Here is a 16,963-nt window from a genome sequence, read left to right on the forward strand (position 1 = left end):
AGAAACCTTAAAAAAAAAAAAAATATATATATATATATTTTTTTTTTATTTATTTATTTATTTATTTGCTTTTTGGGGGGAGCCACACCCCTTGAAGCTCAGGGGTTACTCCTAGCTATGTGCTCAGAAATCGCTCCTGGCTTGGGGGACATATGGGACGCCAGGGGATAGAACCTCAGTCTATCCTAGGTCAGCCGTGTGCAAAGCAAAAACCCTACCGCTGAGCCACTGCTCCAGCCTCATATATGTATATTTTTAACTGAATCACAATGCTATATAGTTAAAATTTTAATAATGTTGAATTTTGATCATACACTGACCATGTTCAACACCCATCCCTTTACCAGTGCACATTTCCCACCACCAATGTCCCCAGATTCCCTCCCGCACCCCCAGACATGCTTTCTCCATCAACCAAAGTCTTCAATAGCCTCTTCTCAGTCATCTCTCAAATTTTACAACTATTCCCATTCTGAGGAAGGTACGAAAACAGTATTTTTATCAGGACATCCAATTATGTGCACAGCTGACTTCAAGTCTAAAGCCAGTAATGGGTCAGGGCTGAGAATGTCTGCTTTGCAAGTCCATGGTCAAAGGTTCAAATATTGGGTGTCTCCTTATGTGCCTGGCATGATCCTGGCAACTCTGTTCTCTGTGACCCTTGGTGCTTTAAATGATTTGCAGGAGCAATGCAGCTGGTGTGAGCACCATAAAATGGGGTGAGACACGGGCCAATGGGTAGAACTCTTGCTTTGCATGTGACTAACCAGGGTCTGATTACCAGAACCCCATAGGGTCTCTCCGTATTGCCAAGAGTAATCTCTGAACACAGAGTCAAGTCTTGAGCACTTTCAGGTGTGGCCCCCAAACAAACAAACAAAAAAATAGGGAGAGATAAGACTACCTTGGCAAGCACCACAGCTAAAAGGATGTGCCAACATCATGGAACAAAACCCAGAAGTTGTATGATACACAGTGAAACTACAAGGACTACAGGCCAATATGTGAGTTCCAGTAAGCACCACAGCTTAAATATTAAGGAGAAAACACAAACAAAACAGACACAATGTGCCCACCCTTCTCACTGCAACAACATCAATGACAAAAGGAGGCAGGAAAGAGTAAGCAAATACAATTCAATGATAGTACACCATTGTTTTTCTAGTAAATAAAACTGCAGCCACCTAAAATGATGCAGCTAGCTGGTGTTTGATGTCCCTTCCTACAGCCTGGCTTTCTGTCTATGGTCTTCCCAGTCCTCTGAATCACTAACGGGATGTCTCTAAGTTCTGGATACCAAGTCTATCATTGGGAGCATTTACACACACTCCCTGACACTCTTCCTTTAGGCCTGAGAATGATGCTCTGTGGTTCAAAAGCCTCAATCTGGAATCCTGCCTCAACTCTTGTCTAATCAGGGACACAAAAATCATCTTTTCTCGGGCCTATGTTCTCTGCCTTTTCTCCACTGGATCATCCCTTTGGCCATAACCTTGCTCTTAGCTCTAAGTTCTTTCAATTTAATGATACTTCTAATACCACATGACCTTTCAATTTTCCTTTGGTCAAACCTTTACAGTTGATGTGCTTCCTGTATTCAATGTCTCTTCTCCTTTATTTATTATTTTTTGGAAGGAAATGGAGAGGGCTGGATCCCCCTTGAAATGTGAGAGTTACTCTCCCTGCTCTGTGATCAGGAAACTACGTGGTGCCAGGGATTGATCTAGGCTCTGTAAAACAGGTGCTTCTTCAATCCTTGTACTATCTCTCCAGCCCTCTTCTCCTTCCAATTTTCCAAGCTTGATTTAACTTGGGTCAATCTTTTGTACCATTCTATGATCCACCAAATAATTCTTTTTGGAGGGGTTGTGTCACACCCAACGGCGCTCAGGGGTTAGTTCTGGCTCTGCTCTCAGAAATCACTCCTGGCAGGCACAGGGGACCATATGGGATGCCAGGATTCGAACCACTATCCATCCTGGATCAGCTGCTTGCAAGGCAAATGCCATACCATTATGCTATTTCTCCAGCCCCCACCAAATAATTCTTGCAAGGGTCACTAATAAATTGCAAATTCAATTCCTGTGTGGTTTTCGTAGCTTTCACTGTTCTGAGTCTGTCTTTCTCTCCTTCTTGCCACCTTTTCCATGGCTTTGAGGGAAAAATCTCCTCATTTTCCTCCTTCTAGATTGATTCTTTCTCAGATTCCTTTACGGTATCCTCTCCATTTCAGGGACTTCTAGGTTGTAAAGTGCCCCAAATTGCAGTGCCCGGAGTACTTCTCTTTCTTTCTTTTTTTCTTTTTGTTTTTGGCCACACCCATTGACACTCAGGGTTTCTCCTGGCTACGGCTTAGAAATTGCTCCTGGTGGGGCCAGAGAGATAGCATGGAGGTAGGGCATTTGCCTTGCATGTAGAAGGACAGTGGTTTGAATCCCGGCATCCCATATGGTCCCCTGAGCCTGCCAGGAGTGATTTCTGAGCGTAGAGCCAGGATAACCCCTGAGTGCTGCCGGGTGTGACCCAAAAAACAAAAACAAAAACAAAAAAAAAGAAATTGCTCCTGGTGTGGGGGAACCATATGGGAAGCCAGAGGATCGAACCACACCAGGGTATCCATCCTAGATTAGCGCGTATAAGGCAAATGCCTTACCACTTGTGCCACGGCACTGGCCCCGAGTCCTTCTCTTTCTACCCTGCCTGCTTGTAGCAAAATCTTACCTAGTCTTACGATTTAAGTCCTACCTCCAGGATGAAAAGTCATAAAAGCCTCCTGTTGGCCTCTTCCACTCAGAGAGAGCAAACCTAGCTCTATGCTCTTACGTCTGCCACTAGCTCCTAACTAGGGGAATTAGATGTCAGGCCAACAGAATGAAGAGATTCATTCGTCTGCACTCATGGACAGCAAGAAAGCCCTAGAAAGACTCAGATGATCTCCCTAATCTCTCGATGATGGGTTGAGGATTTCCAAGTGGCTGTTTACTGAACTAAGAAAAGCAATACTGGAATTTCAGGAAAGAGAAGTTCAAGAACATTTCAATCAGAAACCCTGAATTTGAAGAACATAACAGGAGATCTTTAAACACATCTTGGGAATAAGCAGCAGAATGACAGAAGTGGAGGAAGGAATCAGCATTCTAGAAACTGCATGAACCCCCCCTGCTCCCCAGCAAAGTACAAGAAAGGAAAAGGAATAAAGAAAAATAAAGGAGGAGGCCCGGAGAGATAGCACAGCGGCATTTGCCTTGCAAGCAGCCGATCCAGGACCAAAGGTGGTTGGTTCGAATCCCGGTGTCCCATATGGTCCCCCATGCCTGCCAGGAGCTATTTCTGAGCAGACAGCCAGGAGTAACCCCTGAGCACCGCCGGGTGTGGCCCAAAAATAAAAAAATAAAAAAATAAAAAAAAAAGAAAAAGAAAGGAGATGGAACAATAGCACAGTGAGTAGGGAGCTTGCCTTGCATGCAGCCAACCTGGATTTGATTATTGGCACCACATATGGTCCCTTGAGCCTGCCAAAAGTGATTCCTGAGTGCAGAGCCAGGGGTTAACCCTAATCAACACAGGGTGTGCCTCCCCCAAAAACAAAAAGAAGGAAAGAAAGAAAAATAAAAGGAAAACCAGAAAAATAAAGAAAACATCAGAGTTCTATGGGACACAGAAGTAAAATAATATTAAAAGTATTGGGCCCCAGGAAGAGTAAAGAAAAATAAGATAGGAAGTTTGGTGATAAAAACGGGTATTAATAAAAATAAGGGGGGGAGGATGGAGAGGAGAGATAACACAGGAGGAGTAGGGTGTTTGCCTTGCATGCAGTCAATTCAGGACAGATGGTGGTTAGAATCCCAGCATCCCATATGGTACCCTGGGCCTGCCAGGAGTGATTTCTGAGTGCAGAACCATGAGTAACCCCTGAGCACTGCCAGCTGTGACCCAACCCTCCCCCTTCCAAATGAGTATTACTCTAAATTTTGCAATCTAAAGATCAACTTAAATCCCAGATCCAGGTGGCTCAAAGATTTCCAATCAAAATAAACCTAGACAGAAAAATGAAGACACACAGTGATGAAAATGGCAAAGGCCGGGCCCGGAGAGATAGCACAGTGGCATTTGCCTTGCAAGCAGCCGATCCAGGACCAAAGGTGGTTGGTTCGAATCCTGGTGTCCCATATGGTCCCCCGTGCCTGCCAGGAGCTATTTCTGAGCAGACAGCCAGGAGTCACCCCTGAGCACCGCCGGGTGTGTCCCAAAAAACAAAAAAAAAAAAAAAAAAAAAAAAAAAAAAAAAAAAGAAAATAAAAAGAAAGAAAACGGCAAAAGCCAAAGACAGAGGTCCTGTCTTGAGGTCAATGAAAACAAACTTTAAAATGACCTAAAAGGGAACACCCATAAAAATCCCAGCAAGGCTGGACAGATAAAGGTTCAAGGCACTTGTGCTTTGCAAAAAAATGTATGCTGGCCCAGATTCAATCCCTGACACTGAATATGGTTTCCTGAATACCACTAGGAATGAACCCTGACCTCAGTAAGGTCAAACCCCTGCCCCATCCCCAAATCACAGTCAATCTCTCTAGCAAAGATTAGAAGGGAATGGGAAGGGCTGGAGAGAAAATCCAGCACGCAGGTCTCATGCCTTGCATGCTGCCAACCGTAGTTCAATCCCAAGTGTCTCCTGAGCACTGCCAGCAGTAATTCCTGAGTATGGAGCCAGGAGTTAACTCTTGAGCACTGTCAGATATGGCCCAAAAGTAAAATAAAATTTAAAAGGGGGTGGAGTGAGAATAGTATAGCCTATTTCATAAACCAAATGCAATAAATGATCAAACAAGATTATTTAATCCAGCCAGGGTTTCCAATTCAAGATTGCAATACACAACTTCACGGACAAACAACACCTGAAGAAATGCTTGGTCTTGAAACTAATGCTGTAAAGTACCCTCAATGGTCTCATAGAAAAGGCTAAAGAAACAAAGATTAATCATAGAAATGTCCACATCCAGACAAAAAAAGAGGGTATTACATTCCTGTGGCTACACAGATGATGCTTGGAGTTTTTCAGGGCTGCACTGGGTGATTTTGGCGTACCATGAAGTGTCTGGGATCTTTCTGGGTCAGCAGTATCCAAGGTCAAAGTTTTAAGCCCTTGTACTATTGCTTGAGCCCTAATGCACTAACAGCCTACAAAGTAAACAAGCATGATAGCCATTTTTAACTAGCACACAATGTGGGACTTCCCAGTATGTGTCTGGAATACACTGAAACCTGAACGTAGTCAGAGATTGTTGTTTCCAAACTGAAGCATCAGACGCGACATCCTGTCTTGTGTTACGGAGCATACTTGAGGGCAGAGGAGTAAATATTACATTTGGGAACCAGAAGATGCTGGTTAGACTTTCCAGCTTTGTGCCCTGGGCCAGCGAAGGAATCTTTCAGAATTCATTTTCCCTGCCTATTCCATGCCCTTCTCTTCTCGGTTATATTATTCATGAAAAATATTTTCACTTTACTTCCTTTCTTAGGAGTAAACCCTACCTGCTTCACCAGCCCTCGTGTTTCTCAAAGCAATTAAAAATAAAAATAAAAAAAAAGACTGAATCTATTAAATATTGGTCTAGACAGTATGTGCCGGGCAAATTTGGTTAAGACCGTTTAGCTGGCAGCTACAGTTTTATTAACCCTAAATAACATAAGCTTATACTTCTTTTTTCTCAGACCTAATAAATGTCCTTGCTTGTGTACATAATTCTCAAAGTCTTCCCCGGGACCAGGGCCAGATAGGATTGAAAGTAGTAAATAGTCTGACCCTCTGGCTTTCCCACTTGGGTCTGGCATGTCTGAAGGAGAAGGGAACTGGGGAAATTGAGTTCTTCCAAGTTGGAGATCGGTTCCTTTATTTCTCCAGCCATCTGGAAAATCTTGGAGGCTGCCTTCGAAGGACTAAGACTGGTATGTGATTTCTAAAGTCCTTCAAAACTCTGAGAGGTAGAGGCTGGAGTGATAGCACGATGGTAGGGCATTTGCCTTGCATGCAGCTGACCCAGGACAGACCTGGGTTTGATCCCTGGCTTCCCATTTGGTCCCCCAAGCCAGGAGTGATTTCTGAATGCATAGCCAGGAGTAACTACTGATTGTCACTGGGTGTGGTCCAAACCCCACTACTCCAAATCTAAGAGGTGGATACTTTCATTTTTGAGGTTACCCAATCAACAAGTGTGCAAAACAAGGGGAAAAGGATGTGAGTTCTGGCCTGGGGCCCCAAGTGAGAAAACAGAGGGGCTCTATAACCTTGGAGCTATAGGCCCCACACAGGAACCCCAAATGTTATTGATGTTGCTGTACACCCAGGAAGGTCAAACCTCAGTCTACCACATGAGGATGTGGTTTATTGGTAGAAAAGTTCCCAAATCATTCTTCAAATAATGCCCCAACAAGAATTAAATACAGGGAGTTCAAATTAAATCCTCCCTCTCCCTAGAGCCACGCAAATGGTCCCTAAAATTACAAATGCAAAGCCCTTCATAAATGAGAAAATGGGGCAAAGAACCCAGTCAAAAGTTGGCATGGGATAAATAGAAAACACTCAGCATGTATCCAATTGATTTTCTTCTCCCTCTTTGGAGCATCAACTTTCCCGCAAGAAGTATCCCATTTTAAGTACAGGAGAGTTTCCTTCAACACTTAAAGAAAACCAGCTAATCCCCTCCTTCACCTTAAGCATGGTAGAATAGAATTCATATTTATAGAACCGAGAAATTACCGACCTGAATTTAAATCTCGTCCTGGATTGAAGGCCCGGCTGTTCACGGTAGTAGAAAGTCGGTCACAGCTAATGGTTCTAGACACGTTGGTATTAAAATTCCCATCGAATCTGAAACAACAGAACAGCATCAGCAACACTCATTGGGTGATTGTTAAATCCAGAAAAACAGAGCAACAGAAACAACAATAAAAAAATGATCACAGGCCATACTGTTCTGAATAGCTCAGGACATAAACATTTAAATTTGACTTGCATTTTATTTTTTTTCTTCTTTTTCTTTTTCTTTAAGGAAGGAAGGAGGAAGGAAGGAAGGGGAGGAAGAAAGGGAAGGAAGGAAGGGAATGAAGGAAGAAAGGAAAGAATGAGAGGAAGGAAGGAAGGAAGGAAGGAAGGAAGGAAGGAAGGAAGGAAGGAAGGAAGGAAGGAAGGAAGGAAGGAAGGAAGGAAGGGGAGGGAGAAAGGAAGGAAGGAAGGAGGAAAGAGAGGGAAGAAAGGAAGGAAGGGGAGGGAGGAAGGAAGAAAGGAAGAAAGAAAGGAAGGAAGAAGGAAGGAGGAAAGAGAGGGAAGGAAGGAAGGAAGGTAGGAAGGAAGGGCATTTTTTTAAACTTTATTTATTTATTTATTTGTTTGTTTGTTGGTTGGTTGGTTGTTGGGCCACACCCAGCAGTGCTCAGGGGTCACTCCTGGCTCTGTGCTCAGAAATCTCTCCTGGCAGGACCATATGCTGAAAATAGAACCTTGATCCATCCTGCGCTGGCTGCACGCAAGGCAAATGCTCTACTGCTGTGCTATCTCTCTGGTGCCTTGACTTGTATTTTAAAGACATATATTTTAAAATCATTCCAGTTTAGTATGACAAAAAGCAACATGTTCATGCAGCAGATTAAAATAGATATTAAAAATAAAAGCCTAAGACTTATTCCCTAATGAATTTTTCAGGTATGGATGACAAAAGCCTACTGAAATAAGACTTGACAAGAGTCAGAACAGGAGCTGGAGAGATACCATGGAGGTAAAGTGTTTGCCTTGCATGCAGAAGGACAGTGGTTCGAATCCTGGCATCCTGTATGGTCCCCCGAGCCTGCCAGGAGTGATTTTTGAGCGTAGAGCCACGAGTAACCCCTGAGTGCTGCCGGGCGTGACCCAAAATCCAAAACCAAAAAAACCCAACCAAACAAACAAACGAAAAAAAAAAAAAAGAGTCAAAACAGAAGTACAAGAGTTCAGATTTGAACTTAGATATTATTCTTTGTGAAAACCAAGAGCTATGAACACACAAGAGCAAAGGAGAATAAATAGCCAGACAGTTGATTAGAAAAACCTACTTTGAGTTCCTCTGACTGACTTTGAAGTGACTGGCTAGTACATCGTCTTTTAGATAGACCTCATTTTTTTTTGTGTTTTGGTGTGTGTGTGTGTGTGTGTGTGTGTGTGTGTGTGTGTGTGTGTGTGTGTGTGTGTATGTGTATGTGTGTGTGTGTATTTTGCCAGGGACAAAAATCAGCACTTCATATACTGGGGGCATCTATTCCACCATTGATTTATGTCTCTATTCCCAGTGCCTCCTTTTTTCCCCCTCCCTCCCTCCTTTTTTTTTTTTTTTTAACCTAAAAAATGAATTACTTTTTCCAGCCCTGAGATAGCCACAGCCAGGGGCAAAAAAATAAAAATAATCTTAAAATCCTAAGGATTGAGAAGTTCAAGATTTTCTTTTTTATTACTCTTGGAAACAATTTTCTTTAAAATACTCAAGGACCAATAATATAAAAATGACATAATCTACAAGATGTGAGAAGAGAGAAGCTCTTTCTTATTTTGTTGTCTTTTGTTTGTTTGAAGGGCACTCTCGACCCAGCTTAATGTTTACTCCTGGCTCTACAAATCAAAAATCTCTCCTGGCGGTGCTTGGGGAGACCGTATGGGATGTAAGGCAAGCTCCCTTACCCATTGTACCCTAGAATAGGTGGGCTCTGACCCCAGAATAGATGCCCTTTCTCTCAGCCTGTTTGCTCAGGCAAGTGAACTATTGACTAAACTAGCAGTGATTGATAAGTAGCATTGTTCTAACCCTTCTGCTAGTATTTGCTCTTTCAATGGACTCCAAAGACCTTGGCTTTATTTACACTACTAACTAGAAGGCGCAGGCTAGATCATATGCCATGAGAGGAAGTTGGGTACATTTTTTAAATCATCTTTTTGACAGCTTGGGGACGATTCTTTTTAGCTCTGTTTATCTACTGAAGTGGGAAGGGCAACCCCACACCCCAGGAGTTCAAGGGGGGGGGTGTCAAGTTCAAAAAGTCAAACTTAGAGACACTTTCTCTATCATATATATCTTATATGTAAAGTTATAGTGGTTTTTAGGTCACACCCAGTGGTGCTCAAGGGTTACTCCTGGCAGGCTTGGGGGATCCTAAGAGATGCCAGGGATTGAACTGGGGTCCATTCAGTTTGCCACGTGCAAGGCAAATGCCCTACTGCTGTGCTATCACTCTGGCCCCTCAATTTTGTTTTTGGGTCAAACCTGGTGACGCTCAGGGGTTACTCCTGGCTATGCACTCAGAAATTGCTCCTAGCTTGGGGGGCCTTATGGGGCGCTGGGGAATCAAACCGCAGTCCTTCCTATGCTAGCACGTGCAAGGCAGATGCCCTACTACTTGTGCCACTGCTCCGGCCCCTGGCCCCTCAAATTTTAATTATTAGAAAATGATTCTTCCAGTATCTATGGAAATCTTTACCCATGTGAATTAGAATGTAATGAAAGGCATTTATCATCTGAGGTACAGATCACAATATAAATTCTAAGCATTGTCAAACTGAATTTATTTGGGGGGATTCTTTGAAGCCTTATGAGTCTACTCAGTAACTAAAATCCCTAGGAGGTGCTGAAAAGATAGTACCATGACTAATGAACTTGTCTTGCATGCAGCCAATCCAGGTTCTATCCCCAGCACTTTAGAATAGAACAGAGCAAGGGGACAGCCTTATATATGTACTTGGAACTGCAAGAACTCAGCTGATTCTGCAAAAGGGCAGTTCTGCATCTGGATCTGTTCCCAGTGGTCTCCAGAGAAGATGCTGCCCCAGAGGCACAGGAGGAGACAAAGATGGCTGTCAATAAATCAAGATCTCACTGTCCCTTTCTTGTTTATTACTCCCACACCTAGGTACAGGAGGAACTTGCTTGCATCCTGCTCTATGGATCCCCATGACAGCTCATCCCTTATATGCTTCTTAAGCAAGAACCAGACAGTATGGCCGGTGATGGTCACAGTCACAGCTTTGCAGTTGTGACAGTCAACAAAGAACTCATCAAGGCATGCTAGTCCTTGTCTCACACCACTTTTGGTTAGATGGTTCAACAGAATTCTCCGAGATGATAAAAATGGCCTATTTTTGTACTGTCCTAGATGGTGACATAATTGAACAGGGTGTTTTCCTGGTCAATCTTATTTTTGATCACAGGTACCACCTGGTCTCCTGAGTACCACTAAGAGCAACCCCTTGAGTACAGAACACCTAGGCACTGCTGGGTGCCCCCCCCATATTATTATCTTAAAATGGTAATGATAATAATACCAATTTGGAACTGGAGAGATAGCTCAAAAGCTGAGTGTATGGGGGGAGGTTGTTCAATCTCTGGCACTGCATGGTTTTCCAAACACTGCTGGGAGCCCCCCAACAAAATTTTAACAAATAATAAAAATAAACAGAGGTATCATACAAATAATGCAGGGTGTAAGGTAAATGGCTTTGCATATGGCCAACCAAAGTTCAATCCCTGGAACTGATCAAAGTTCAATCCCTGGCACTGCTGTACAACGTTCCCAAAACATAGCCATAAGTAAGCCCTGAGCACGGTCATTTGTGGCTCAAACAAACAAACAAACAAAATTAAAAAACCCAAACCAAAAATAATAATAAAAGGGAGTAAAATCAAGAATCATAAAATTATTACTAGAAACATAGGCATCTTGGATACTAAATTACATTATGATCATAAATTAAATGTCTATTTTGGGGTGACTGTTGGCTGCTGTGGTCTCACAAGCATGCTCAGGGATCCCAGAAGCTGCTCCTGGTGATATTTGACCAATGAAGTTCCACTGTTCAAAGTTTGGGCCCAGCAGCAATACTAATGCCAACCACCACTGACCCCCCTACTTTACACCCCAACCCGTGCTCTGACACGTGAGGTTGAGGACTGAACTTGATGCTCTTGTACCTAAGGCATGTGCTTGAGCCCTTAAAGGGTCTTCCCAACTCCCTGAATGATGTTTTCATGGTACAGGTGAGCAAGACAAAATATTAAAATGCAGCTGGAAGCAAGCCAGAGCCAATGTGGTACAAACACACAGTGAGAAATCACCCCCAATCCCAGTTGTAAGAAAACCATGAGTCCCCTAAGTTGTTTTTGTTTTTCCTAAGGAATTCCTGACATGCTGGAATTTAGTGACCACACAGCTGCAGAAGGTGGGGCTGAGGACAAATGGAACCCCCTGCCCTTAGGCTGAGAACATCTGGGATCTGAAATTAGGATCTGGGATCTGAAAAGCTGCTCACACAAAAAAGACAGTTAAGGAGACAGAATGATAATTAGTGCAGTGGGTAGAGTGCTAGCCTTGCATGCCACTGATTCAGGTTTGATCCCCAGCACACCACAGGGTCCCCTCAAGCCACAACCAGGAGTGATTTCTGAGTGCAAAGCCAGGAGTAATCCCTGAGCACCACTGGGTATGCCCCTTCCCCCCAAATTTTAATATTTGTTCAATATAATTATTGCATGTTCTGAAGGCTGCTGATTTTCCTTGAACTTACATAGTCTTCCCTGTTAGGGTGACTCTGGTCCCAGTTACTCCCACCCCTGACCTGCAGTCATGATGAGGGACTGGTGGGGAAAAGTAAGACTTCCAGAAGAACAACGGGACCTAAGGTGGAGAGCCACAAGTCACTAGAAGAACAAAAACCCAGAGATTCTCTCTCACCCTCTCTACTCATGTGCACACAGTAGCCCCATTCGCTCCTGCTCACTGGCCTGCAAACATAGGGTGGCCTCGTGGACACTGAGTTCCTGGCCCCAGAGGAACAGCAGTTGTCTGGCTTAAAAAGAGAAATAGGGGGCCGGAGAGATAGCACAGCGGTAGGTCATTTGCCTTGCTAGTGGCTAATCTAGGACTGACTTGGTTCGAATCCCAGCATCCCATATGGTCCCCCATGCCTGCCAGGAGAGATTTCTGAGTGTAGAGCCAGGACTAACCCCTGAGTGCCGCTGGGTGTGACCACCCGCCCCCCCAAAAGAAAGAAAAATAGATTCAGACACTTAAAGGCCAGAGTGGTGGCGATAGTGGTAAGGCATCTGCTTTGCACAAGAGAGCCTAGGACGGACCACAGTTTGATCTCCAGGCGTCCTATATGGTCCCCCAAGCCAGGAGCGATTTCTGAGCGCATAGCCAGGAGTAACTCCTCGGTGTCACTGGGCGTGGCCAAAAAATAGAAAACAAAACAAACAAAAAAATCAGGCATTTGTGCCTTCTAGAAAACAATCTAGAAAAATCTGCATGCTCTTCATGCTGATCTAGAAACTGAGAAACTCCAGATACTTAGGCTCCAGATACTTTCTAAAAGCATGTCGGGTGCTCTTGTGAGTTCCCCAAAGATTTTCCAATCTTCATATCTACTTCATTTTTGGTTTGTAGAAAAGGCTGGAACTGGTTTAAAGAAAAAATCACAGATTTTTATACAAATTAAGAGGAGAGTTTAACTATAGTTTTAACTATAGATAAAAATAAAGCAATAATAAGAGAACAATTCTATCTGACATTCCTGTGAAAGGAGCTACTGATTGGTTGAGTTCTCTCTTCATTTCCTAAGATAAAACCACAGTATCTGAAATTGAGTTTTCAGAGAAAACCCCCCATTTTTTCCTACCCCCGCTTAAGGGGAAAAAAAACCCAAAACCCCCCCAAAAAACTTCCTCCTAGATTTACTTTCATGAACAACTGATCGAAGCTGCATCCCGAGGGAGAAAATAGGAGTGGGACTCCCACTTTGATCTCTTCCCCATGGAGAAATTCACTCCCAGCTTGGCCTCCAAGATGTTCATTTGATTGACGTTTGCTCTGATGTGCAAACTGCTTTGAACTTCAGACATTTAATTCCCATCAGGCTGCCGTCATTTTTATTCTCCTTCAACAGGATTTACAAGCAGGAGATCAGCAAATGTAGAAGATAAAATAAATTTGCAGCAGCTTTGAATCCGACATCAAAACCGTGTTCAAGTGACTTCCAATTGGATTTCGTTCAGTCTCGGTTCAGTGTAAAATCAACGTGGCCGTGGAGCCCCAGTTTAGAAAGAGAAAGAGAGAAAGGAGAGAGACACCAATAATACCATTTGGGGTTTACTTCGTGCATCCCTTTCTGCAAATTGCCTAAGAAGGTGATTTCGGTGGCAAATCACCGGGAACTCCATGCTTTCCTCAATATTTCCAGCAAAGCCTGCCCAATTTAGCATGCAGAGCACAAAACCCACACCCACCGACAGGGCTCCCAGTGCCATGGCAAAATGTGGTTTATTCTGCACGACCCGGCTTTTTTTTTTTTTTTTTTAAGGGAAGTTTAAAAGCAAATCCCCAGGTGGCTTTCAGAATAGGGAGGTTTCATGAGTTCATAAACAAAGCGGATCAGATGACAGTTAATGAGGAAAGGCATTTTTATTTTCCACTTGTTTGGTGTCTTTTAATCATGGCGAAAGTGCCGAGACAGGTGCAAGAGGTTAAAAACTGCAGAAGAGAAGTTCTTTCTTCTGGAAGCCAACCCTCTTATCTGATCAGAGGCTGGAGGGTGGTGCTAGGAGGCATCTGGGGGTGCTCACAATGTCACACCGGCCTGCATCCCTGACCTTCCCAATTACACCTTGAGAACAGCACAGTTTTCACCAGCAAGCCAAAAGATCAGAATCCTCTTCCTCCTCCTCCTCCTCCTCCTTCTTTTTTATTTTTTGGTTTGGGTCACACCTGGCAGCGCTCAGGGATTACTCTTGACTCTCTGCTCAGAAATCGATCCTTGCAGGTTTGGAGGACCATATGGGATGCTGGGATTCAAACCACCGTCCATACTTGATTGGCTGCTTGCAAGGCAAACGCCCTACCACTGTATTATCTCTCTGGCCCCAGAACCCCCTTTATTAGCCAGAGCCATTCAAGAAGATCTGGCAGGGGCCAGGGTGAGACAATAGGGGTGAGACTCTGGCTTTGCATGCGGTTGACCCCAATCTGATCCCTGAAATTGCATATGGCTCCTCCCTCCCCCCCCCCCCAGCTATGTCAGGAGTGAGTGATCCTAAGTGCAGTCACCAGAAGCAGCACTGGGTACAACATCAAAACAAACAAACAACATCAATAAAATTAATAAAATAGGCCTGGCAGCAGAGAAAGACACACTAATCAGGAGCCAAATTGATGGCTCCGTGATAGGGCATTTGCCTTGCACACAGCTGACCCAGGATGGACCTAGGTTCAATTCCCCCCAGCTTCCCATATGGTTCCCAGAGCCAGAAACGATTTCGACCACATAGCCAGGAGTAACCCCTGAGTGTCACCGGGTATGCCCCCACCCCAAAAAAAGAGACACATGAGAGCCACTAATCTTAGGACGAGCCGTGCACCCCCTGGCTTTCTACAGATATGAGGGGGGCATACAGCACTTCATCTCCATTCAGCTGGGTTCCCACTCTATTCTGGGAAGTGTCTGCTCTCCAAATATTTGAGCAACACCAGTTGAAAAGAATTAAACAAGGGCCCCCTTATCTTCCACTTAACCACCCAGGAGAATAAAGTTAAACAAAGAGAGAGCTAAGATAAAAATCAAACATCTACACGGGCAAATATTTAAACTCTGTTGAAAAGGGCTGTGGGGAGTAAGAAGGAATCACTTCAAAAAGGGACAATCACCTTTATAAAGTAAATGAGACTTCAAGCACCCACAGCCCATCCCACTCTCCACTCCACCTCATGGAAGGGACTTACTCAAACACCTAAATTAATGACCAACCTGAAAAGCTGTCAAAAGAGGCGAAAACTGTTCCCAGAAATGGGGTTTCCTTCCCTCTCTGCAGAGATGGCAGCGATAAGTCACATTCTTTTTATTCTTATCAGTAACAATGATTAAACCTTCAGGCTTCAGCAACTCAGTCCCACCAAAAACCAGCATTGATTCCCACTGTCTTTGAAGGGAGACCTGAGAGTTTTCTGTCCCAATCCAGCTAACTATATTTGGAGGTGTGTGTCTTGGCCACACCCGGTGATGCGCAAAGGTTACTCCTGGCTATGTGTTCAAAAATTGCTCCTGGCTTGGGGGACCATATGGGTCGCCGGGGATTTGAACCCCGGTCCATCCTAGGTCAGCCGTGTTCAAGGTAAACGCCCTACCGTTTACACCCTTCTGCTTGCGCCACCTCTCCGGCCAATCCAGCTAACTAAAAGCCTGTTCCTAACTTAACAGCACTATTCCCTCTTAGTTAGCTCCTGCTCTCATCTGGGCTAACTTTCAAATGGGGTGCTCAACCTTTTGAGGGAAAGAGGGGTTTTCACATGAAACAGTGCTTAGGACCCTCAAAGTGCTGGCAGATGAAGGGGACACACCATTTCATGCAAGGGTTTGGAGGAATGAACTCTGGACTCTCCTGCGCAAAACATGTAACCCAACTTTTTAGCCCTGACCCAAGATAATCTTTCCATTTTATTTCTCTATGAAAGGGGGTTCGACCACACCCAATTGTGAACCAATCAGGGCTCACTCCTAGCTGTGCACCTAGGGATCACTCCTGGTGGGCTCAGAGGACCATTTAGGGTTGGGGGTTGGAAACTGGGTTAGCTGCATGTAAGGCAAAAGCCCTACCCATTGTACTATCTCTCTGGCCCTGGCTCATCTGTTGTTTATTTTTGGGGGTGGGCACAATCCACAGTGCTCAAAAGCTATTTCTGGCTCTGCACTCAGGATTCACTCCTGGTGGTGCTCCATATTGGACCATATGGCATTCCAGGGATCAAACCTGGGTCAGTCACATGCAAGGAAAGAGCTTTAACCACCGTACTATCTATTACTCTGCCCCCTGGCTCATCTATTTTTAATCTACTTTTCGACACAAGCTTGCAAAGCTGCATCTCTAGGGGAATTGGGGGTTATGTGGAGTGTGACGGGACTCCCACTACATGCTACATTCTGCCTCAGTCCTTGTTGGGGCAGAAGGAACAGAGAAAAGAAAATGGAATCTGGGAAAATGACAGAGAAGGCAGGCAGGGGTTGGCTCTGACAGGGTCCCAGGCTTCCTCTGGGCAATTCGTGGCCTTTGCCCGTCCTGCCTTCTGAGCTCTCTTAGGGTCTGGATACCCTTCATGGATTTTGCTTGCTTGCTAGACAGCGAAACCAGAAACAAGAGACCCTTCACCTACGTTTATTCCCAGGGCCAACAAGCCAATGACCCCAGTCTCGCCTTACACAGGACCTGAAGCAGTGGGATGGTGGCAGGTGCCCAACCTCAAAGGCAGTACAAGAATCTCTGAGCTGGGGCCAGAGCAATAACACAGTGGAAAGGGCATTTGCCTTGCAAGTAGCCAACCAGAGACTGACCCAGGTTCAATTCCAGGCATCCCATATGGTACTCCAAGCCTATCATGATAAATTTCTGAGCGTAGAGCCAGGAGTAACCTTGAGCGCCACTCAAAACAAAAAGAGGCTCTGAATGAGCAGGTGGTAAAGGAAAGGGACCCTCCTGCACCAAATCTCCTTGCTCCCCAAGAGAAAACACAGGACACCAGACATGGGACATAGCCCGCCCATGGGTCACCCACAGGAGTTTGTGGCCAGATCTCTTGGCGTGAAGCCCTGAATGCAATGGGGACAGCAGCATGTCAGTGCCCATGGGGCAGCTGGGTCCTTGGCCGGGGTCTTCTGACAGATGCAGACTCTCGAAAAGGGAGTACGTTGTTGTGTTCGGACAGGCACCCTGCCTTTTCCTCCTTCGACTTTTTTGAGCACACCTGGCAGTGGTCTGGGAACCCTGAACTCAGCCCAATAAGCATCCTCCCTAGATGTTAATGTTCCTAGTTTTGGCCCAGTCTGCTAGCAGGGTTCGTTCCGAGGTTTTTATGAAGAAAAACAGAAAACAGCACCAACTTTCCCGCATGCCCCCAGAAGGCAAGAAAG

The 16,963-nt window shown here is 44.7% G+C and overlaps 1 protein-coding gene across 1 annotated transcript in view; it reads right to left on the reverse strand.

The window, feature by feature from the left end:
• CACHD1 (cache domain containing 1) overlaps window positions 1–16,963 on the reverse strand; it is a 253,662-nt gene that overhangs the window by 84,778 nt on the left and 151,921 nt on the right. Inside the window, exon 4 of the mRNA XM_049774383.1 lies at window positions 6,762–6,868. Coding sequence (XP_049630340.1) covers window positions 6,762–6,868 — 107 coding nt within the window. The remainder of the gene's footprint in view (window positions 1–6,761; window positions 6,869–16,963) is intronic.

This window comes from Suncus etruscus, chromosome 6, assembly GCF_024139225.1.
Source record: "Suncus etruscus isolate mSunEtr1 chromosome 6, mSunEtr1.pri.cur, whole genome shotgun sequence".
Classification (NCBI taxonomy): domain Eukaryota; kingdom Metazoa; phylum Chordata; class Mammalia; order Eulipotyphla; family Soricidae; genus Suncus; species Suncus etruscus.